This window comes from Pectinophora gossypiella, chromosome 11 (genome assembly GCF_024362695.1).
Source record: "Pectinophora gossypiella chromosome 11, ilPecGoss1.1, whole genome shotgun sequence".
NCBI lineage: Eukaryota > Metazoa > Arthropoda > Insecta > Lepidoptera > Gelechiidae > Pectinophora > Pectinophora gossypiella.
Window position 1 is genome coordinate 1,827,878 of NC_065414.1, and position 24,106 is coordinate 1,851,983.

At 37.2% G+C, this 24,106-nt stretch overlaps 2 protein-coding genes across 2 annotated transcripts in view; one reads left to right on the forward strand and one right to left on the reverse strand.

Annotated features, from left to right (window-relative positions):
• The window catches only part of LOC126370655 (A disintegrin and metalloproteinase with thrombospondin motifs 7-like), a 183,401-nt gene that overhangs the window by 18,174 nt on the left and 141,121 nt on the right, over nucleotides 1-24,106 (forward strand). The window lies entirely within an intron of this gene.
• LOC126370760 (neuropeptide-like protein 31) lies at nucleotides 15,980-17,133 on the reverse strand. Its single transcript, XM_050015797.1, has 2 exons — nucleotides 17,065-17,133; nucleotides 15,980-16,448 (listed from the first exon to the last, which is right to left on the reverse strand). Exons 1-2 carry the CDS (start codon nucleotides 17,074-17,076, stop codon nucleotides 16,122-16,124), a joined length of 339 nt encoding a protein of 112 aa, XP_049871754.1. The 5' UTR covers nucleotides 17,077-17,133; the 3' UTR covers nucleotides 15,980-16,121.

Consider the following 24,106-nt stretch of genomic DNA (forward strand, 5'->3'; position numbering starts at 1 on the left):
AATATTATTGTTAGGTATACTTACTTCGTTTAATATGATTTGATTGATTTTAATGTATCCAATAAAATACATTCATTGGTTTTAAAATAACCAATAGGTACTTTCAAAAATATTTAAATGTTAGATCTTCTTCTATCGTGTGGGTTGTGAGGTGAGTTACCAACTTCATCAACCCTGGTGTAAGGGTTATTATTGAATGTTAGATGTCGGTATAACTAGTGACTTAATGTCTTTATTGACAGTTGTCAGAAGAATAGGTGCATACCCTGTCTCTTTCACCCTTCACCTTTCATCTTACTGACAAAATATTACAAGCTTTAATAAACTGAATATAAAATTCACAAGGTTAAATTCCAATAAAGGAATACCTTTTATCGCTTTCAAGTTTTTATTCCTAGACCACAGGATGACCACAGCTGAAAATATATAATGTTCTCTCACATACAGGCTAGCTTCGTGACCACAGAACATAAACAGTGGTCGAATAAACTATACGGGTATCTGGTACTAAACACTACCTCTATGATTCACTTTACCTTATAGAAAATTATTAATTTAGATCGATTATTAAAATATAGTCCGTAAGATAACTGTCTAACAAAACAAATGTTGTGGTTTTGAATAGAAAGGCGTCGTTAGATATAAAGTTTTATAGTACAGGCATAGAAAAAGCATAACAAAACATAACATACATAGCATGCATTGTGTATGGGTAGCATGGAAAATGCTGCACCGACAAGAGCGTGGCTCTTAAATTGATGATGATGAGTACAGGCATAGAATAAGGAATAATACTACGTGGTACAAGTATTTCTTCTTCTATCGTGTGTTGTGAGGTGGAGTACCAACCCATCAACCCTGGTGTCAGGGTTACTATTAAGCCGCCAAAGGCCCCTGTCATGGCTCATGTAACGACATCAATAAGTAGTAACCGGGACCAACGGCTTAACATGCCTACCGGGACCAACAGCTTAACATGCCTTCCGAAGCACGGATCATCTTACTTTCGGACAATCTGGTGATCAGACAGTAATGTCCTAACCAAACTAGGGACCATAAAGTAATTGTTGTGATATGTCCCCACCGGGAATCGAACCCGGGACGACGGATCGTGAGCCCAACGCTCAACCACTGGACCACGGAAGTCGTACAACTGTCATAATATCAAGTACTATGTTACTATTTCAAATTAAAAATCTATGTAATCTAATCAAAAAATATTTTCAATCTATAATCATTAGAGAGCACTTATTGAATGTCAAAATTCTATTTAACTTCTGTTAAAAAAATCTTTACATTACATGACAGTTATTAATTACTTTATAGTTTTTTTACTTACAGCTAAATTCTTATTAAACGAAAGGTGCGATCGAAATTCGGATCGCTATTCATAGTTTTTTGTACACCTTTCTTAGTACATGGTAACCTTGTGTGATGACCTTCAACTACTCCTACGTTTGTCCGGATGATAAACTGTCATAATTACCACGTGTTAATGTAGGTACCTACATGTTTAAGTGCTTTGAACTCCAACGTTATAGAGACTTGGGATAGTTGCTTCTTTTTCATTCAAATGCGTCTATATACGTATTCAATGTACCTATATATAAGTTTATGTAATTAAAAGTACTTATTTTTCAATTGTCTTGTGCAGTATAAAGATAAAATATATATTTTTTTTGTACTCCAACATAATTTTCAAGTTTTAGATATTTGTGTAAGTAATTTAGTTATGTACCTAAACGATTATGTTGACTTACACTGCAAATGTTGTGTGCAACTATAATTGGCTCATGTAATAGTCAAATTTCTGATGTAATTGATATTTTATATATAGTTTTATTATATAAGCTGTTGTTGTACCTTTTATAAATAAATAAATAAAGTAATGCATGTTTTCCTATTGGGCAAATAGAGCCACAAGTCATCAAAGGAGCCCTTACTTTGTCACCCGATAAAGCGGGGAGAGGGATCTTCAAAATAACACACTTTTTTGGACATGGGGGGGATGGGTTTTCTTAGTGGGTAAAGAAGTCACGTTGAAGTTATTCGCCCAAAAAGCAAAATGACAAATAGCAACAATGCTTTTTCAGATGAATTGCTAAATATTGGCGTTTTTAGATCCCTTGGTTGATTGAAGGAAGACTTCTGCCCATCAGTGGGACATTATATATTCTGTTTATGTAACACAATATTAAGTCTGACTCCATGTAAGGCATGAGCATTGTCTAAGCAATAATAATACGAAAGTACTCGCATAATTGTATCCATTCTTAACCCGATAGCGGCGTAATGATCGGCATTGAATGGTAATGATAAGCGGGCGATGAACGCCAGTGAACTTGAGGTGGCCTTCGACGCCGGCGCAGCATTGTACCTCATTATATAACCGCTTTTCGAACAGTGACGCACGCGCTATGCTACTTTACCTTTAATCTTCAGTGTATCTGTTAAATTATTGCATTTTAAAATACTATTTGTGCCGAAATCTAAAAATAGTGGTGTCCATCACTTACGATACGTATTAGAAAGAGATAGGTGGAGCTAATTGGAGTCTCATATCCCCATTTACACGCGGTAAGAACCCGTTATTATGTGCTTTAATTATGATAATAACCGCGTAAACTTAAAACAGTTGAATTATGATTAACCGACAGAGGTATTGTATCCTCTAACATGATGAACTAATGTTATGGGCGATAGGCTGATCCCATATCACCATAAGGTTTATCATATCCAGCTTACGACATCGTATCAACAGTGGCTGCAAGTTGTCTTTGATTATTTGTGGCTCTGCCCACCCCATTAGGGATTACGGGCGTGAGTTTATGTATGAATGTATATTATGATTAATACGGCTCATAGTTCAATCACGACTGTGTTGTGCCTACACGGATAGTCATAAATTAGGCCGATTGTCATACGTAACGTGTGATTGTATAAATTTTATAAGCATCGGAATAAATTCAAAGTGATTATCATAGATAAACTTGTTGAAGGACAATTTTACATATTGTGAGTCTACGTCATTTCGTAAAGTGACAGCTGATGAGAAGAAAATACTATACTTAAATTTAATACTCATCAACGCCCTAGCGTTATTCCGTTTTTCACAGGGTCCGCTTACCTAACCAGAATGTGGGTTTCTTCAAGATGTTTTCCTTCACCGCTGAACACGTGTTAATCGTTTATGATCCACTCTTGAATTCGGAAACAAATTCGACTATCATTGATTTAGGCCTGTGCTGGATGCCCCTTGGCCCTTCTAACCTCTTTCTTCTATTCCGTAATTACATCACGGGGGTTAAAATGGCCACATCGAAATAGAGATAGAAATACTCTTTATTTGCTTTTGAAAAGGGTACATTAATAGATGGATGCTCATAAAAGTCTCTCCTTATCAGCTATCAACAATAGCATGCAAATATTGTTACATAAACATTTCCAATAATTATCATTTATATCATTTACACCACATTTTTCCAATTCAATATTTTTGGGATAAAAATTCTTTAACGCTATAAAATTTATGGTAAAGAAGCCAGCTATATATATGTTTTTTAAATTTAGAAGTAGTTAATTCTTTTATTGAGTTTGTTATATTGTTATAAATTATCATACCCATCCAAAGACAATTCCTCTGGTAGCGTTTTGTTTTTGGGACGTTTCTGATAACCAGTCTGTCCATTTCATCTAAGAAAGGAGTATTGCTATTTGATAGTTGACTGCATTGCGCATTTACTTTTATATTAGATTGATATAGATAGATTGTCTAGGCTCTACAAATATTCAGATCCACTCAAAGATCATCACAACTTGCATCCTACCTGGTAGCAAACCACTTCTAAACCGGGAACCAAACCCACCATCCTTGACACGGAAGCTACATAACAGGTTAAATATTTAGTCACGTTGCAACCATCATTATAGTCAACCACTCTAAGCTACATTAGCCGTAGATCAACGATATGCCTTATTAGCAACGGTTGATAGGCATAAGTAAGGAAGGCGGATGAGTAGTCTAATCTATGTTTTGTCTAACATTGTTTTATGATTAGGTGTGCGTGGAAATATGTTATGTAGCCTGTGGGGGCCCAAGGTGAGAATGGTGCGATCGCCAAAATCAACCTAGACCGGGAACACTCTGGCTGGGTACCCTCAGGGGAGTAACTGGATTGGGCACACCTGTCAATTACACTACTTAGCGGCCGCATAAAACTCATAAATTTAACGGGTGGCCGTAAACGACATTTAATTAGGTATATTTCAGTGGCCGTCAAATCTTCAGGTTAGGTAAGCGGACCCCGTGAAAAAACGGGGATAATGCTAGGCAGAATTTTAATTAAAAACACAATAACTTAAACACATAAAACAAATAGAAGCAGTTATATGGGACTCCCGAAAAACACCTCCGTTGTGCTTTAAACGCGGTAAGAACCCGTCATTATGTGTTTTAATTATGATAATAACCGCGTAAACTTAAAACAATGTATAGATAATCATTTTATTTATCTTCACTCCTTTTTTTTATAAAAAATAAATGTTCCCACGTTGGGAACGTTCGCGGCAGTAAAAAGGCGCAAACCTTATGTAAAAAGAGTTTTAATATTTAACCTTTAGGCAGATAAGACCAGAAAACAAGAAAGAACATTTGAAAAAGAAAAGCAGCCAGTGTCTTTAATATTAAAGAGTTATAACAACGGGAACATTCCCACTTCGGAATAATTTATAAAAAAAATATATTTGTTCGTGTAAATAGGGCGTGCAAAGTTATGACGTACAAATATTTCCCTAAAAAGTTTCCAATGTTTGAAATAGCCTGACCATTAATATATCCCGGATGTGTCGGCTGGTCTGTCCGACCTGAAAACATCAAAAGGAATTTATCAATTTTCGCTAACCGTTTCCTGACATGAGCCTGGCAGTTACTAACTCGCTATGCTGTCCTACATTCTATCACTATGCTACCGATGTTAGAAAGGTAATTATGATGTATGTAATATTGCAACTTTTGAAAAAAGAATCGTTTGAGTTTTCGTACCTCCTACTTATCAATTTTATATCATCACTAATGAGCGTCACATCCACAACTTTTTTATCACTGCCTCTTCAAGTTCTGGTTCAAGCCAATCTCGACCACAACTTGCATTGTATTTTACCACAAAAACAATTTTACTCGTTCTATCTGTTTACCGATTTGTCACTAGAAAAGATTCGAGATCAAATTCGAATCGATTTATAAATCTTAAAAAGAGCTTATTAAGTAAATATTTTTTGCTTTTTTATGTCATATTTGTTTTTTTTTTTAGAAAATGAAAACTAGTTTGGCCAAAAGGTAACCAGGCCAAAAATCAAAAAAAAGAGGAGTGGCATATAACTTACAAAAAAAACAAAATTAGGTTTTTTATCGGTAACGTTTCCAGATCTTTCCATCCGTCATTCCACCATGTCCGTCCCCAATTTTCCGTTAGTTAGCCATATGCCACACGAGCCACAACTATGTTCGATGTAGGTCATACGTGCTTGCGTCCAAATCGCCGCAGTCGACCTAAAGCGGGACCTAACTAACCTCGATTCTGGTTACAAATCAATACGGCATGACAATTATGGGACGATGTTTTACATTGTTGGAACGTTTTTATTGTATTGTTTACATATTGTAATGTATGTACATATATTGTAATAAAATCATTTCTGAGCTTTTCCAGAATTATATTGGCAGTTTCAGACTTGACTTTCATGACTAAAATAAATTTGGATGAAGGATTACGAGAGCTTATAGCGAAGGTTGATGCTAGGGCTGACAGAGAAAGATCTAGAAGAGGCCATCATCATCATCATCAATTTAAGAGCCACGCTCTTGTCGGTGCAGCATTTTCCATGCTACTTTTTTAGGGAAAAATAGGGCAGTGGTTTCCCTCTTGCCTTCCGCCCCGCAGTACTCTGTCTGACGCAATTGGGATGGCGCCCAGAGTAGTCTATTAAAAAGCCATACTAGGACTCCTGTCCTCCGCCTCTGAATAGTACGGACAGTTACTGCTGCTCTCTGAAACGATTGATGAATGTGGAGGAAGCAAGAGAAATGTGTCAGGGTCGAAGTAATTGGAATTCCATAGTCTCTGCTTACCCCGGTGGGAAATAGGCGTGAGTTTAGGTATGTATGTATTGAAATTAGCAATTTCTTTTGGCTAAGCAGGTTGAAATGACGTAGTAATTGATTTACTTTTAAACTTGAGTTCATGTTTAATTCGTATAGCTGTAGTAATTCTTCAATACAACAATTTTTCTCTTGCACCAAAGAGATATTAATTTATCATAAGTGCAGTGTTCGTACACAGTTGGCTCGACCATTATAGACGGCGAAATGGCTCGCCACCTATCACGTTGGTCTAACAGAAAGCTCGGTGAGGTGTGGGTACTTAGTTCATCTTGTGATAAATGTACCTCTGACTATATAATCTCTTATGTCTCTCTCTCTGATATAGTCGTGAGGTTATATGTAAAATTTACAATCTTCTGTTTTTATGCAGGTAAGATCCACGCATGGCACACACCATGCCACATAAAAAAAAAACTTACTGAACTGTGTGTTTTCTGCGAATACTAAAACAACTAACATTAGCGTAATCTAAAAACGGCGAGCATTTCCCTCCAACTGACACATCTACGTGTCATCGATCTAGAATTCTAGACTGTAATTTTAGCAGCAACTTTGCCAGATGTGTGGTCGTTAGGTCTTCAACACATTAACCTAACCATTACATTGCATATCATTGGATATATTGACCAATAAAGACTCCCCAAAGAGTTCTCCGAATGCGCATGTTGTAAAACTTAGCATCTTTGATCTAGATTCTAGATAGACTGAAGTGGCTAGATTTTCAGACGGGAAGTCTTGTGGTATACTGACCTAATTCAACTAATGTATGGCATATCGTCCGATATATTGACCAATAAAAAACCTCTTAAGATTTACTAGAATACTCCTCTTGAGTAGTTTGATCCGTCTATTTCATAAGTAGGTAGTTTTATACTTTAGTATATCTACCTATTTTTTTTCCAAGGTATTTCGGTGAGTTGTAAAGTTAGCTAGTTCGACGTTTTAAAGATTTGTCGCTCTATTAAAAATTGGGTATATTTGAAATATAAAATATGTTATTATTAAAATAATTACATAAATTGTTATTTCTTTTTTATTACACTTAAATACTTTACATAAAACAACAAATAAAAAATATTAATATATGTAAATCAGGCAACATATTTTTTGACGAGACTTATTGTAGATTTACCTCAATAGCATAAACTACTTCGCCAGACAAATAAGGAGCGCTGAGGTCTCTTAACCAGGCAATCGATTTGGTTCGACCGTACCATTTTTCACAAAAAAAGTAAGTGTATATATGTACGATAAGCTGCAAAAATCCAATCTGTTTCTTGAAAAGTAATAAATTAACTGGTTGCACTTAAGACCTCCTTTTTCCCTCCGTTTCTGTAATACACCAAAAACACCTAGAAAAATATACATTTTATAATTATGACAACTAATGGTTCATAATTTCACCACTGTTTACAAATAATTCGATGGGCTCAGTGACTGAACGTTTGCTCTTTGATTGTATCTATCTGTACGGGATCGATCAAACTAGACTATTGCCAGATGTGCGTGGTATTGGCCGGCACATTGGCCCAATTCCGTCGATATCTTCCTTGTCTTTCCCTGAACTTGCACGCGTCTGAACCGAGGAAACCAACACCCACAGAAATAGCACACACACGCTAATGAAATGTTATGGATGCGCTATCTACGTTGCCCTTGCAGGGCGTCCACCTTAATTTATGAATAATATATATAAATAACCCAGCTTATATGCATCCCCCTTGATACGTGGTGGCTAGTGAATTTCCTCGGGTTATATTTACAGCCGTACAATACAAATAAAATCTTAAGTGGTACTTTATATTCGAAATTCAAAAGTACGTAAGTAGGTACGGAGACACTGCTTTGTTCTTGATATTATCATATCACTTTACGTAGGTATGTACAGCGAGTTTTTGGCCCAGAACTAGAGTATTAATATAAATCTGTCGGGCTATTTTTATATATTGTGAGTCGCGACTATTGTATTTTCGTCAGTAATTGGGATGAATGGCCGGATACACAAAACAGTAAGTAATTCAGAAATAGTTTGTATTTTTTTAATACTTACAATACAGTGTGTCATATTTATCTTGGAACGACTAATACGATTATATAAGACCACTAAACACATGTGGGGGGTTAAAAAGGTCTTTTTTTTGACGTGACTTATTGTAGATTTGCCGCAGATGTCATGAACTACTTGGCCGGAATTAAAAAGGCCATATCGAAGCAATTCATCTAAAAAAGCAAATTGATTGCAATGCAATTTTACACTTGCGCATATAAAAGTAAGTGCGCAATGCAATCAAATGTCAAATTTAACAATATCAATATTGTTTATTTTAGATGAATTGCTTCGGTGTGGCGTTTTTAACCCCCTGATAATGGAACTTTTCTTAATTATCCAATATTTGGATTTAGTGACATATTATACTAATGTTATAATACATTATATTACTATTGGGGCGGAAGGTAAGAGGGAACCCATTCTCTATTTTCCCTAAAAGTAGCATGGATAATGCTACACCGACAAGAGCGTGGCTCTTAAATCAGCGATGATGATACTATAATAGATTATCAGCGTTATTCCTTTTTTTAATTATCATTGTATGTAAGTTTTAGGTCCGATGTTTTTTGTATTGTCACTGTGTGTGGCATCCTTTTAAATAAATTATTTCTTTCTTTCTTATTACTTACATTAGATTAGATTAAGTAAAGGTTTATTATTATTACTGGATATGAAAACAGCTTAAAGTGTATTTTGTTATGGTGTTGTGTTATGTTTGTTATGGTGATGATGAAGGTTCACTCAAGCTTCCCATGCAATCGTTTAAGAAAATATTTTCTTTCCACCATTGCTACTTGAAGTACGATAAAGATCGTGACTTGATAAGAGATCGTACGAGAATGTCAAGATCGTGAGCCATAATAATAAAAATAAATAAAAAATAGACTAGTTAATAAATCCAGCACAGGCCTAAACCAATGATTGTCGAATTTGTTTTCGAATTCATATTTAGATCACAAAACATTATCACGTGCTCAGCGGTGAAGGAAAACATCGTTAGGAAACCCACATTCCCGAGAAATGCATTTTCGGAGGTATGTGACCTAACCTGTATTGGGCTGGTTTTCCCGTCGCGGATTGGAAGGTCAGACAAGCAGTCGCTTCTGTAAAAACCGGACCTGTCAAATCTTCAGCTTAGGTAAGCGGACCCTGTGAAAAACGGGCCAATGCTAGGGAGATGATGACGAAACTAGTTAATAAATATTTATCATGAATTATTAAATTATCTAAGTAAACTAAGTACCTAACAGCTGATTTTAAGTTTAATAGGTTTTATTAACCAAACTTACAACGCGTTTCATTTACGAGTGTCTCAAAATGTTTCTTTTTTCATTTCAAGTGAGTAAATAAAGATTAAAATTCAAATATACTTTATTGCACCAAAATAAAAGAAAATATTTACAAAAGAGACTTAACTAGGTACATGACAACATGGCGGCCTTAATCGATTTCTTCCGCACGACCATAAGTTTTTTATTAATTTGTGTATTTACAAAGTAAGTACTAAATACCTACAACAGCCCTACCCACAGTTATAAACATAGAGCATGGGTTGTGTTTTTAAATAAATTGCCGCATCCACGTATTCTAGCTCGTGTGAGTGGGGCGTGCGATTTTTATTTCTGTCGGGCGCTGGCCGGTCGTAAATCGTTTATAGCCGGTCACCGGGCCCAGTCGTACTCAACACTTGTTGCTGCACGCGGGTTTACCCGGCTGGGTGTAGACCCTTTAATAATAATAATAAAAATAAACTTTATTTTACTTAAAACAGGGTTCAGACATAATTTCTTAGTATAAGTAACGCATTATAAACTTAGTCTAGTGTTCACTAGTATCTGAACTAGGCCGAGCCTTTATATTGAATCAAACCCGGATCTCCAGGTTGTGAGCCTAACGCTCTATCCCCTAGATCATAAAAGCCAAAACCAACACCAACCCGCAGTGAAGCAACGTTGTGAAGTATGCTCCATAGGTACCTCCTCCGGTTGGTTGACTTAGGGCAGGCCTGTGCCCAGAAGTGGGACGTACAATCAAAGAGCAAAAGTTCAGTCACTGAACCCAGCGAATTATTTGCAAACAGAGGTGAAATTATGAACCATTAGTTGTATTAATTAAAAAATTATGTTTTAGTAGGTGGTTTTGGTCTACTACAGAAACGACATGTAACCAGGAGGTCTTAAGTGCAACCAGTTAATTTATTATTTTGTCAAGAAACTGATTGGATTTTCGCACCTTAGTACATATGAGCTACCTATTGAAACATTGGCTAGAGAAACTACGACCACAAAACTAAAGGTCCACATCGATTTCGATCGATTTTCAGTGGATCAATTTAAGAAAAGATTTTACCGAAATATAATAGTACCTAACACTTTTCTAGATTGTTATTTATTTTGATATTTCATTTACAAATGATTATTAAAATAAGACTTTACCGCGTTGATAAACAAAACAGGTCTTATTTTATTTTTAATAAATGCATTTGATTTGGTTTGTGACGAGTCCAAAAACTGCATCGCAAATCCATATTTATCAGTAGGTAACATAGCAAAGGTACAAACTCCGAATGACGTTAAGTGGTTGCAGGCAATCCAGTAATACTTATGACATAATATATCAAATTAACATTTATCGTTTAGATAAGGAGACAGGTTGATATGAAATACTTTCTTTAAAATATTGCTATGAAACTTTTCCGTATTCGAGACGATACGACGCCTCTTTCAGTGTTTATCAATGCAGTGTAGGTCCGTTTCTTATCTTCTACGTTTTATCTTAAGATTGATGCCCGTAGTAGCGTATCACTTACCTACTCAAGAAAACTGACATTAAAGTAATGTAGAATGTTGCACTGTGATCGCCACTTCTTAAAAATGAGAATATCAATCAATCAATCAATCAATAATACTTTATTGCACAACGACATATACAAAGGACATAAACATACGAATAAAAATATAAGCACAATAGGCGGCCATATTGCTAAAGAGCAATAAGGAATATTTTCTTGTAGAAACATTTATAAATATTTTGTATTAAGTTTCGCGGTTATTATCATAATTAAAACACATAATAACAGTGTCGAAATATCGGGAGTCTCATATCCCTACTTTAAGCGCGGTAAGAACCCGTTATTGTGTGTTTTATTTATAAATATTAGTAAGTCACTAAATAATATGATAAACTCGCTTTGACATTACAAACAGTCACTGTAGTGATGTGGTTCACCAGCTTGCTTCTCAAACGGGGAGCGCCGGCTCGGACCCCAAATTCAAATTCAAATTCAAAAATATCTTTATTCAGTAGGTAACATAGTTACACTTTGAATCGTCAATTTTTACATAACAAACGTCTCATCCGCCTAAAACTACTGCAGCTTCTCGCAACCTGTATAGCCGGGGAAAAGAAGCTGCAAGAAATACCTCGGCACCGGTACCGGACATGCACCAATGAGGCTAGTTTCCAACTAGTCAAATCAGTCACTTTTTACTAAACGTCAAAACACGAAATGACTATGGAATTTGTATGAAAAAGCACACTGTGACGTCATAGAAAAACGTGACAAAATGTCGGACTTATTGTTACGGTCTTCTGCATTAAAATTCATAAGTAAGTTTCGTAGAAAAAAGAAAATGGTTTTCGTTAGTGTGATATTATTAGTAAGTAATCAGAATTTCATAATTTATTCTGAACTTAGTACACTAACTAACTAAGTTGAGTCGACTAACACAGTTGGGTCGACCATTACAGACGGCGATACGGCTAACCACCATAACATTGGTCTAACAGAAAGCCCGGTGAGCCCTCTAACTAACCCAATTGGGATAGAGTCGTGAGCCTATATTACTTCTCTTCTTATTGTGCTTTAATGAAGACTGACGTTGAACCCTATTATCAGAGCTACCTTATTTATAAAGGTGACACAATTTCGACAGTAATCCTCTTGAAGATAGATTATCTTTCTTTATCGTACGTTTATTTTATAAGAGATGTTATGATGCTGACGCAATAATATTGCTGTTTATCCATCGGATTTCCTACTTTATAATACACTTGCGACCCGCCCCGGCTTCGCTCGGGTGCAATGCTGAGGAAAAAATGAAATTATTTACGACATCACATTAAAAACCTAAAAAATAAAGTATTTCTCCACTATTTAATGGATGTTATCATACATATAAACCTTCATCTTGAATCACTCTATCTATTAAAAAAAACCGCATCAAAATCCGTTGCGTAGTTTTAAAGATTTAAGCGTACATAGGGATATAGGGACAGAAAAAGCGTCTTTGTTTTATACTATGTAGTGCTACATACACAATTGGGTATTTGACTGCGTCAAAGATAAAATTATAAAATGCTAATCTAGAAATAGAAGCCAGTCTGAGATGGTCAAAATCTCATTGTACTTTTCGACTTATTTTCGAATTAAGTAAGAATGAGTACGGCGTTTGACCTCTTTTATTGATGACGTCACAGGACAGTATTTCCATACAAACTCCAAAGAAAACTTTCGTTTTGACGTTTTGTAAGAAGTATCTCATTTGACTAAGTTCTTAAGTAGCCTATTGGCAGCCTAAATACAGGCCCGTCTGTCCTCAGTATTTGAATAGTGCAGATCGGCTAATGCCCAGCACAGGCGTAAACCAATGATTGTCGAATTTCCGCCTCTACAACCGTTGAGGTCTTCACCCGTATCCCTGGGCAAGGGCCCTACGTTATACCTCGTAAGTCTGGGTCCCTATCCGAACTCAGCCACCATCTCATTCCGGCCTACTGAAGTAAGAAGCGCTCACCCCCGCGGCAAGGACGCGCTGAACAGGAATTGCCCCAGTGGAGGGCAGAAAAGATAACTCTGTCCCCCCTGAGGCCGGGTTAATGGTCTTGGATGAAATTAAAACCAAACCAAAATTATTATTGTAACGCAAAGATAAAGAAAAGAAATGGACACTTTGACGTATGTCCACTGAGTTACAGATAATGGAATAGGTATGTATCATACCTAATTCATTGTTAAACAATGTGATTAAAATAAATGGTCTGATTTCTCCGAAAAATAAAATCTAAGGGTAAAGGTTATCCGGAAACAAATGTTTTATATAAAATACTGTGTTATGACTATTAAATTGGAATAATTAGCAGTGTAGGAGATAAATACAGGCAAGTGAAGATGCACAGGCAACTGAAACAAAATATATAATAAACTTACATTACAAACTACATTTAACGGCCTCCGTGGTTCAGTGGTTGAACGTTGGGCTCACGATCCGGAGGTCCCGGGTTTGATTCCTGGTGGGGACGACATATCACAACAATATGGTCCCTAGTTTGGTTATGACATTACAGGCTGATCACCTGATTGTCCGAAAGTAAGATGACCCGTGCTTCGAAATGCACATTAAGCCGTTGGTCCGGGTTACTACTTACTGATGTAAGTATGTAGTCGTTACATGAGCCATGTCAGGGGCCTTTGGCGGCTCAGTAATAACTTTGACACCAGGGTTGATGAGGTTGGTATTCCACCTCACAACCCACACGATAAGAAGAAGATTACAATGTACAATCGATTAATCGTTACAATCTTGGATGCTTGCCGGAGGGACTGGCCGGAGTACGCACAGGACAGGGAAAAATGGAAAGAGGAAGGGGAGGCCTTTGCCCAGCAGTGGGATCTTGTAGATTAGATTACAATCTACCCTGTATAGACGTGATGCTACGTTATGTTCTGATGTTATGTTATGTCTAACATTAAATTATAAACTCATGGCTGTAGAAATTGCTTCATGAGCAATAAGGCCGCGTGTTGTGCTTTTTTGTATTGTTGTCCTTATCTCTGTATTTTGTGTCCATTGTCTCCCAGTAGTAGTAGTCCCAGTTGTTACGGGCAGATATCTCAAAGTAATCAGGGGGTCTAAAAATCACACATGGAAGCAATTCTAAAAAGCAATAACGCGAACATTTTAACATATAAAAGTGCAATTTTAACGCATCAAATGTCAAATAAATATTGCTTTAAACCCCCCCGTAGACAACTTGCAGACACTTTTGGTAGGTAATTAAAAAAAGTCGGAATAAAAATTAAGACTGTTTTTTCTTTTTTTACAGAACCAAGCTCTGTAGACCACACAGGCGAAATTCATTCATTATGTACTTATAATAATATTTATACTTTGGTATTCAAGATAGTATTTAACCTCTTGTACAAGAATGGTCTCTAAGATGTCATTGTGGTGGTTATCGCAAAACAATTCATATTAAAATTACTATATGTCTTTAATTACATTTCGTTTGAATGTTAATTTACGATTGTAACTGTGGTCTGTTGATAATAACTGGAAAGTACGTCTAGAATGTGCGTTTATATAAGTTATAAAACTTGCGTTTATATAAGTTATCCTCCGTGGTCTCCGTGGTGGTGTGGTTTGAGCGTACGGCTCACGATCCGGAGGTCCCGGGTTCAAATCCCGGTTGGAACATATCACGAAATTCACTTTGTGATTCCTACTTTGGTTAGGACATTACAGGCTGATCACCTGATTGTCCGAAAGTAAGATGACCCGTGCTTCGAAAGGCACGGCACGACACATTAAGCCGTTGGCCCCGATTACTACTTACTGATGCAAGTTAGTAGGACGTTACATGAGCCATGTCAGGGGCTTTCGACGGTTCAATATTAACCCTGACACCAGGGTGGATGGGTGGTAATCACACGATAGAAGAAGAAGTTATAAAAGTTAGTTAAATATGCACAAAGGCATATAAAACTTTATCTTAATTTTTGTCCTTTATTTATGATGAGTGTAAGAGAAAGAGATAGAGATACTTTTAGATTTCTTCATTCTCTCTCTTTTATCCTACTCTAGTGGGGTCGGCACAACATGGTATTCCACTTCCATCCATTTCATGTACATACTTACATTTCATGTTTCGGAAAATTCCATTTGATATCGACTGTCAAAACTATCTAACTGATTAAACACTGTTTCTGTGATAAAGTCACATAAACTTTTAATTTTTCACTTTCCTTCCACCTACTGCAATTGTATTTAAGTTTGTAAATTATGTAATACAAACTGGATTTTTTTAAAAAAAGAAAGGAAACATGAGACAGTAGGACCCTGTGCTGGGAGGTTTTCTGGCCACGTCTTTCCCTCAGCGTTACAGATTCCGATCTGGTAGTAGTTTTACAGCTAGTTACATAATATGTAATTAAATTTTTGACGTTCAAAAAGTGCTAACTTTGTTAGCCAATTTTGAAAAATAAATATTTTTGAATTTTGAATCCCTCGTTACGATGTCACTCACACCCTGTATGCCATATATGTATAAGTATGTGTTCATACAACTACTTACATTCATTGACAACTTTCTCTAGTAGTAAATAACGCAGAGCTAATAGTATTACTAGGGTAAACAGAGGCGAGGCTACCGGTGTCAAAGATATACTGTTAGTATGTCAACTAGGGGAATTACGTACTTATGAAATACGTACGTATGAAATACACACATATTTAGGTATATCTTATGGTATGGTAGTGGGCTCCGTTTTCCGCATGTATACACACGGATGGCTCATTGTGCGTATAATAAATCTTGGCTGTACTAGCCAACCTAGCTCCTTCCAGAAGCTCAGAAACCTTTTGGGGCGTTCGCAGGCTTCGCGGAGCGGCTTGCTTGAGGATGTAGGTATATCTTGTATAAGAAATCTTTGTGAAAATGATTAGCAGAATATAAAAAAAAAATATACTACAACAATATAAACAAAGAAATAATCGTTCCAAAAATAAATTTATTTATAAATAAACAGCGTAGGTAAAAAATAATAATTTAGGAACACAAAATGGAGAAAATTTGTATATTATACAGTAATTTTTGGTACATAGTCTCAAGATTTGAAAAATACGACGTGATTTACCAACCGTTTCCGTAATAACTGCTGCCGTATCCGCCATAGCCGGCTCCGTATCCGCCATAGCCCGAGTAGCCATTGTAGGCGCCAGCGGCGTAGGAGGGGGCGATAATTTGTTTCACTGAAACGTGCGACGTAGCCGTGGCAGGTGCGTAGCCTCCGTAGCCGGCATATCCGCCGTAGCTAGCAAGGCTGCCATAGCCGCCATAAGCGCCATAACCGGCTCCGTGTCCACCATAGCCGGCTCCGTAACCGCCATAGCCAGCGAGACCGGTGTTGTAAATGGCGCCTGCGCAAGCCATGCCAAGAAGGCAAGCGACGACAAAGATCTGGAAAGAGACAATGAGGAATCACATAAGATATTAATATATAATATAGTAGACCAAAAAAACGTATAAGGCGTTCAGTTATTTATCCAAGAATATTGTAAAAACCCGAGTAAGAAATTATGTATCTTCATCATGATGGAGTGTTGCCGCCAGTTTTCTTCTAGTGATATTAGAAATACAATTATTATGAGCCATCAAAATAATTAACAAGTAACAACATGATACAGCATCACGCCTGTAAACCCGAAGGGGTACGTAGAGGTATATAGTATTATATACGTACAATACAGCTACTCCTCGCCAGCTAATGTTTTAAGGCCCGTAGGGGCGAGCCTATTCTATTTAATAATAATTATAATCTGCAATAGTCCTACACGAACCGGGGATTGTCTTTGGGTGCACTGCCATAGTGCATACAGGGATAATCGCCGGTTGGTGTCACACCGCACATTTAGATTAAACTGTCTTAAGGGGCCTCTACGTGTTGGCTTCGGCCCCACGCACGCCTTCCAAAAGGCCGGGCCTTCATAGGCCCGAGATATGGAAATGACATACATAATAATAATAATAAAAAAGTTTATTTAGGTAAAATAAAAATAAAAAATGTTATAATTACCTTAGCTAACATTTTAGTTGTTTATATTACTTAGTTGTTGCTTCAACAGTGATGAATTGAATACTTCACTTAGCTATTTAATTTTGCTTTTATACTAAAACACGAATGAACATACATTCCTATTATTTTTTATCGTCAAGGCTTCGCCTATTACACTTTAAACAGAGCGTAACGACTAACGATTTTAGTTATTGTCTAATTAGTATTTTAAATGTGATAATAACTTCATTAATGCTAGGGTCAGAAATGTTGTTAAATACGGATGTAAAGTGTTGTAAGTTGCAAGAATTCGTTGTTGGGGTTTCGTACCGAAAGGGTAAAAATATAAGATAAGATATAAGATATTTTTTTATTGGGGTATACTGCGCCGCTGCGGTGGATCTGCCGCCAAGTGCGCGCAATACAATATAAAACTGTTTGGTACAGAATTACAGTGCGACATTATGCCGCTGCTTTTTTCTGCCGCGCGGCGAAAAACTCGTAGTGCGTGGCTGGCCTTACTTCCCCTATATACGTGTCAATTATCAATGCTCCTACTATACTGGCTTCACTACCTGTATACACACGTATCACTGTGCCACTTACCCTGTTTTATTGACAATAGCTTGCTCGCTGTTCGAAGTGACAAATAACAGCTGATACGTTCGGAATGGAGGCGACGAGCCGCGGTAGCCCAACTGGTAAAACGCTAGCCTCTCACTTTGAGACCGCAGGTTCAAATCCTAGCACAGGCCTAAACCAATGCATGTCGAATTTGTTTTCGAATTCATGTTTGGATCATAATTGATTATGACGTGTTCATTCGTTCGTTCAGTGATTCGTGCTCAGCGGTGATGGAAGACATCGTGAAACCCACATTCCCGAGAAATGCATTTTCAGAGGTATGTGACCTAACCTGTGTTGGGCTGGTATTCCCTTCGCGGGCTGGAAGGTCAGATATGCAGTCGCTTCTGTAAAAAACTGGTTCTATCAAATCTTCAGGGTAGGTAAGCGGATACTGTGAAAAACAGGACAATGCTAGGGAGACGATAATGATGTAGACGTCCGGAATGGAGACCTTTGTTCACTATAAAGTTCGTGATCTTGAAAATCAACGGCCGATCTTGATGGCAAGCACGAGGAATTAAAAGCCCGACCACCTGCAGCATTCAATTACACCTATTTAAATGGTGTGCTCACATGCCCGCAATGTGCTAGCATCTTTCCCAACAAGATTGGCTGTATAAGCCACATGCGAGCACATGAACTTCGGAGTTGAAGCAGTCGCCGGAGCCGAAATCGGCTGGATCGCATGATCATCATCAGCTGATAGCCTGATGTTCCATTGCTCATACTTCACTTCTTTCGCGAAATTCTTTTGTTTCTTTCGCCGCTGGACTTGCAGTTTACTAAAACTGTAATATAACATCCTCTATGGTCTAGTGGCTTGAGCGTTGGGCTCAGGATTTGGAGGTACAGGTTGGACTCCCGATGGGGATATTGTCGTAATCTGAGACTTCTCAAAAGCTACGGCAGCGCAGAGTATAAAATTGGATTGAGGAGCGAAGCCAAAGATAATTCAAAATGTATATATATTGCGTATGGCATAAAATATCCTGCGTGGATCATACTCGTATATCTAGTTTAAGCTCCCTCAACCAAGTCTCTGCCGCATCCGTCACACAATGCAGCTCGGCTATGTCACCTGGGAACCGGTGTAGAGGGCACTCACTCACTCCAATGTGTATCAGCCAGAATACTAATTTATAGAAGGAACATGTCATCTAGTAAGGTTAGATACATACTACATTTTACGAAACAAAATGTGTGGACTGGACAAGTATTTCTCGGAATTCCCGTTTACGTACGGTCACGAGCATTAATATGTATACACTTTGGTACCATATCACATTAACTGTTTCACTAAATGTCAAATAGGTTAGTGCGACAGAGTCCTAAAGTGGGTACATTATATTGCTCATGATGACTGAACGATCGTAAAGTAGGTGTTTACTAGCCATTTACATTTACTAGACATACCTGAAATACCTCATTTATTTATGGCTGAATGCCCGAGCTCTTCTCTTCACAGTGGGAATATTTGAATTTTACTTAAGTTTAGTCTTAATAACTTACACCATAGCATCAAGCTTGTGTCCTCGCAGAGGTAGGCAGAGGTGTAAAGTAATATACACAAACCCCTTTGTTCCTCTAGTTATTAAATAACTTGTAATGTATACCTACCTACACTGATTTAACAGATGTGTTACTGTTGCTGTTTCTTGTCATTTCTTCTCCTCAGCCTTGCGAAATAACGTAGATCCAAAAATGTTAAATTGACCTTCAACAAGTTTATCTATGATACTCTTAATTACGTTGAATAAATGATTCTGATTCCTCATCAGCTCATGTTTAAGACCCATGTAATTGGGAGCGAGTCTATTCCGAAACTACGTGATAACAATTATCTATAATCCAAACTTAGGGCCCAAATCGGGATTCAAACCCATGACACTACAATGTAAGTCACACGTTCTCGGACAGAACTATAACGGATTTATTGTTAAGCTGATGGCAGCATTGGTATACCGTATTAGTCCGTTACATTATGTCCTTACTGGGTTGATGACGTAGGTGGCCCGAATTAGTCCCGATGACGTCACTACACTAATGGTTATATCCAGCTGAATAGTGATAGTTGGATGGAGGTAAGTCTCCGAACTGGCTATGGCGTATTCAACAACTAATCAACTTTAAATTGAAATGCGGAATCCAGAAATCTAAATATATAAAAGGAGAAACTGGCTGACTGACTGGCTGACATATCAACGCACAGCCTAAACGGCTAAACGTAGGCATTTGAAATTTGGAAGCGACGTAGCTTAGGTACCGTAGAGGTGTACTAAGAAAGGAAAGCTAGTCATTAATATTTGTAAGTAAGTAAGTAAGTAATATATTTATTGTGAACATAACCTTTCTTGATAAAACATACTAAACTATAATCCAAACGTGTAACATAAATAAAACTTACTTACATACATACATGAACTCAAACCTATTTCCCACCGGGGTAAGCAGAGAGTGCAGAGACTATAGAATTCCATTTGCTTCGATCATGACACACTTCTCTTGCTTCCTCCGCATTCATCAATCGCTTCATACACGCACGCCGGTTCAGATTAGATCGTACTAAACCATTTCTAAGGAAATCTCCAATTTGGCCAATGTAAGTCCTTCTAGGTCTTCCTCTGTCAGCCCTACCATCAACTTTCGCTTTATATACCGCTTTCGCAATTCTATTATCCTTCATCCGCTCTACGTGTCCAAACCAACCTAACATTCCCTTCACTTCCATCATTCCCTTCATTTCCTTCTCAATCTTAGTCACTATATCGTCTTCCACACCACATCTCTGTCTTATCACACTGTTTCTCACTCTATCACTCAACTTAACACCGCAAATGCTACGCAAAGACCACATTTTTACGGCAAATAAAACTTAACGATGTCTAATTAAAAAATATTACATAAAATAAATAATAAAGTCAATACTAATCGTTAGTTTAGATAAAGGTTTCGGTAATTCGGTGTCGGAAGACATTTTGATAGAACTCTAATGATATTAAAGAATGTAAAATATATACGGATTTTGTATAAATTTTAGATAATTTAATTTATTTAAATAATTATATATTTAAATTGATCATTGAGTCATCGTGACGAAAATCGTAACAGGAGATTCCTACATACGACGGCTCGTCATAGACATGAATAAACATTATTAAGATAAGCTTTTAATATAGTTTCACACCTGACCATTATAAAAGTATTTTTTTTAGTTTTCTGATCGCATATGTTACATGTTGTTAATGCCGGTTATCATCACCATAAACAGAGACTATGGAATTCTTCTTCTATTTCTTTTGTGGAAGAAGTAAGAGAAGTTCGAAGGAGATAGAATTTCATCATATTGGACTATACACAAAAAAAAAACACGTCTGAAGCCAATGATTATTCACTATAGTTTATATAGCTTTATATAAATTTAATCTTCTTCTTATCTTGTGGGTTGTGAGGTGGAGTACCAACCTCATCAACCTTGGTGTCAGACATGACTCAATCATGTCAGACATACTTCCATCAGTAAGTATTAACCGGGACCAACGGCTAAACGTACCTTCCGAAGCACGGGTCATCTTACTTTCGGACAATCAGGTGATCAGCCTGTAACGTCCTAACCAAACTAGGGACCACAAAGTAATTTTTGTGATATGTCCCCACCGGGAATCGAACCCGGGGCCTCCGGATCGTGAGCCTAACTCTCAACCACTGGACCACGGAGGGCGTTGTTTTATGTAAATGACGGACCATGTCTCCACAGAGAGGCAGTCACAAATTAATCGTATCTGACATCTCGTTACATGCGTAGAAAGTGTGCGATTGTAAATATAGACCCACCCACGAACCCTCCACTATGACTAGACCGATATATACGGAATAGGGCTACTATTGTTTGTTTACTCATTCAGAAATCAGAATCATTTATTCAACGTAATTATCATGGATAAACTTGTTGAAGGTCAATATAACATTTTTGAATTTACGTCATTTCGCAAGATGTTATGGCTGAGGAGAAGAAATCACAAGAAACTGCAACAGCAACACATCTTTTAAATCAATGAGGGTACATTACAAGTTATTTAATAACTAGAGGAACACATTCAATACCAGCCATTTTTATCAGAATCAGAATCATTTATTCAACGTAATTATCATGGATAAACTTGTTGAAGGTCAATGTAACATTTTGAATTTACGTCATTTCGCAAGGTGTTATGGCTGAGGAGAAGAAATGACAAGAAACTGCAACACATCTTTTAAATCAATGAGGGTACATTACAAGTTATTTAATAACTAGAGGAACACATTCAATACCAGCCATTTTTATCATTTAGGTAATCATTAATCTTATAATAAGCTTTTTTACAAAAAGTAAGCTTCATGTGAGCTCTAAATTTATTCTCTGACAAATTTAAAATATTATCTGGTATTTTATTGTAAAAACGTATACATAACCCCAAAACCCCAAAAATTCTTAACGTGTCGGATATTACCAACCTTATCAACCCTGGTGTCAGGGTTATTATTGAGCCGCTAAAGGCCCCTGACTCATATAACAACTACGTACTTACATCACCAACCGAGACCAACGGCTTTACGTTGTTGAAATCGATAAGTTTTTTTTCCCTAACATGCGCGTCACGTGATTTTGTTCGTATTTTGACAGAACGACAAAATTTATTTGGGTTCACATACTCGTATTAGCACAAATCGACAAAACGAGAATTATACCGACAGAATCGATAAACTATGACAAAATTTTATCATGTTGCGCATGTTAGCCCTACTGGGTTCATCATCATCATCATCATCATCGCCAGCCCATTAACGTCACCACTGCTGGGGCACGGGCCTTCCCTATGGATGGATAGGGAGATCGAGCATTAAACCACCACGCGGGCCCAGTGTGGATTGGTGGTTATTAACGACTGCTAATGCAGCCGGGACCAACGGCTTAACGTGCCTTCCGAAGCACGGAGGAGCTCGATATGAAAACTTTTTTTTGTGGTCACCCATCCTATGACCGGCCTCTGCGAAAGTTGCTTAACTTCGACAATCGCAGACCGAGCGCGTTTACCGCTGCGCCACCGAGGTCCTACTGGGTTCACAAAGTGATTTTTGAGATATGTCCCCAATACATTCGAAACCATTACTTACTCATTGACAATACGCTTAATGATTAAAATGAATTATAAATATTTTTTTGGTTTTATAGAAAAAATAACTTTTAAGTTTAACTAGAACCATACTCACCCAGAAGTCATTCCACTGCTGCGAATTCCCAGTGAGTTCCCTTAGTATAATGCAAGTAGGTGTGCAGTTCGTTTTGTGATTTCCTCGACAACCGCTGTAAGATTTATAGGTCCTTCGAGCTGCCCACGCGCAAGATTTTGTCTTTTTAGATCTGTTCCCAGACAGAACATATTGCCCAGATAAAACTGAAACTAAAATAAACTAAATATCACTAACATTTATGAAATACAAACAAGCTGTCATTTACTATGTCTATGTCTCGTGTTTATTTATGAGTTGGTTGGTGAGTTGGTTGGTTGGTTGAGTTGGTTTAGTTGGTTGGTTGGTTGGTTGGTTTTGTTAAGCCAAAAAAGGAGTAAAAGGATTTAATATTTTATACTTAATGTGTTATTGGAAGGGATAAACAAAGTGAATTTAAGCAATGTGTAAGCTTTTTTAGTGTTCAGCCTAATCCTACGAACTCTACATAAATTACAGCGTATGCATAAAAACCTTTATCTTAACACATGACTATAAATTGTGGACCAGATATGTGGTGTCCGTTTATTTTGAATTGTATGTCGATATATCGTGGGCTTACAGAGATACAAGCGTCTTTATTGAATCCTCGATTTGTGTCAAATAGCAATATTGCTTTTTAGAAGATTTGCTTCAATGTGGCCTTCTTAACCCCCCCAGCTCCTTGACACATAATTTAATATGCAGTATGTATTTAACAGAAAACCCCTCGTTAAGAACATACGTAAATAGCACTAAATGTTTATAGGTAAACGGTTGTTAGTACTAAGTGCCGGCATAATGGTAATAAACGGTAATACTAGATATTCGTCTATAATTCCTACCTCTTGTAATGTGCTTCTACCGTTAGTATGAAGTACGAAGACGATTTTTTTTTTAATACTAAAATACTTCTTCTGATACATACATCATCATTTTATCTCCTCCCTAGCGTTATCCAGTTTTTATGGGCCCGTTTACCTAACCTGAAAATTTGAAAGTTTGTTTTGTTATTCTCATACACATACTTATACAGGGTGTTAGTGACATCGTAACGAATACTGAGTGAGATGATTCAGGCCGTGATTTAGAGTTAATATCAAGTGGAATTTTCGATCGCAAAAGTATGGAACGGAAAATAATTAAAAAAAACACTAAAATTTTCATGAATTTTCCGACAGGAAATTCCACT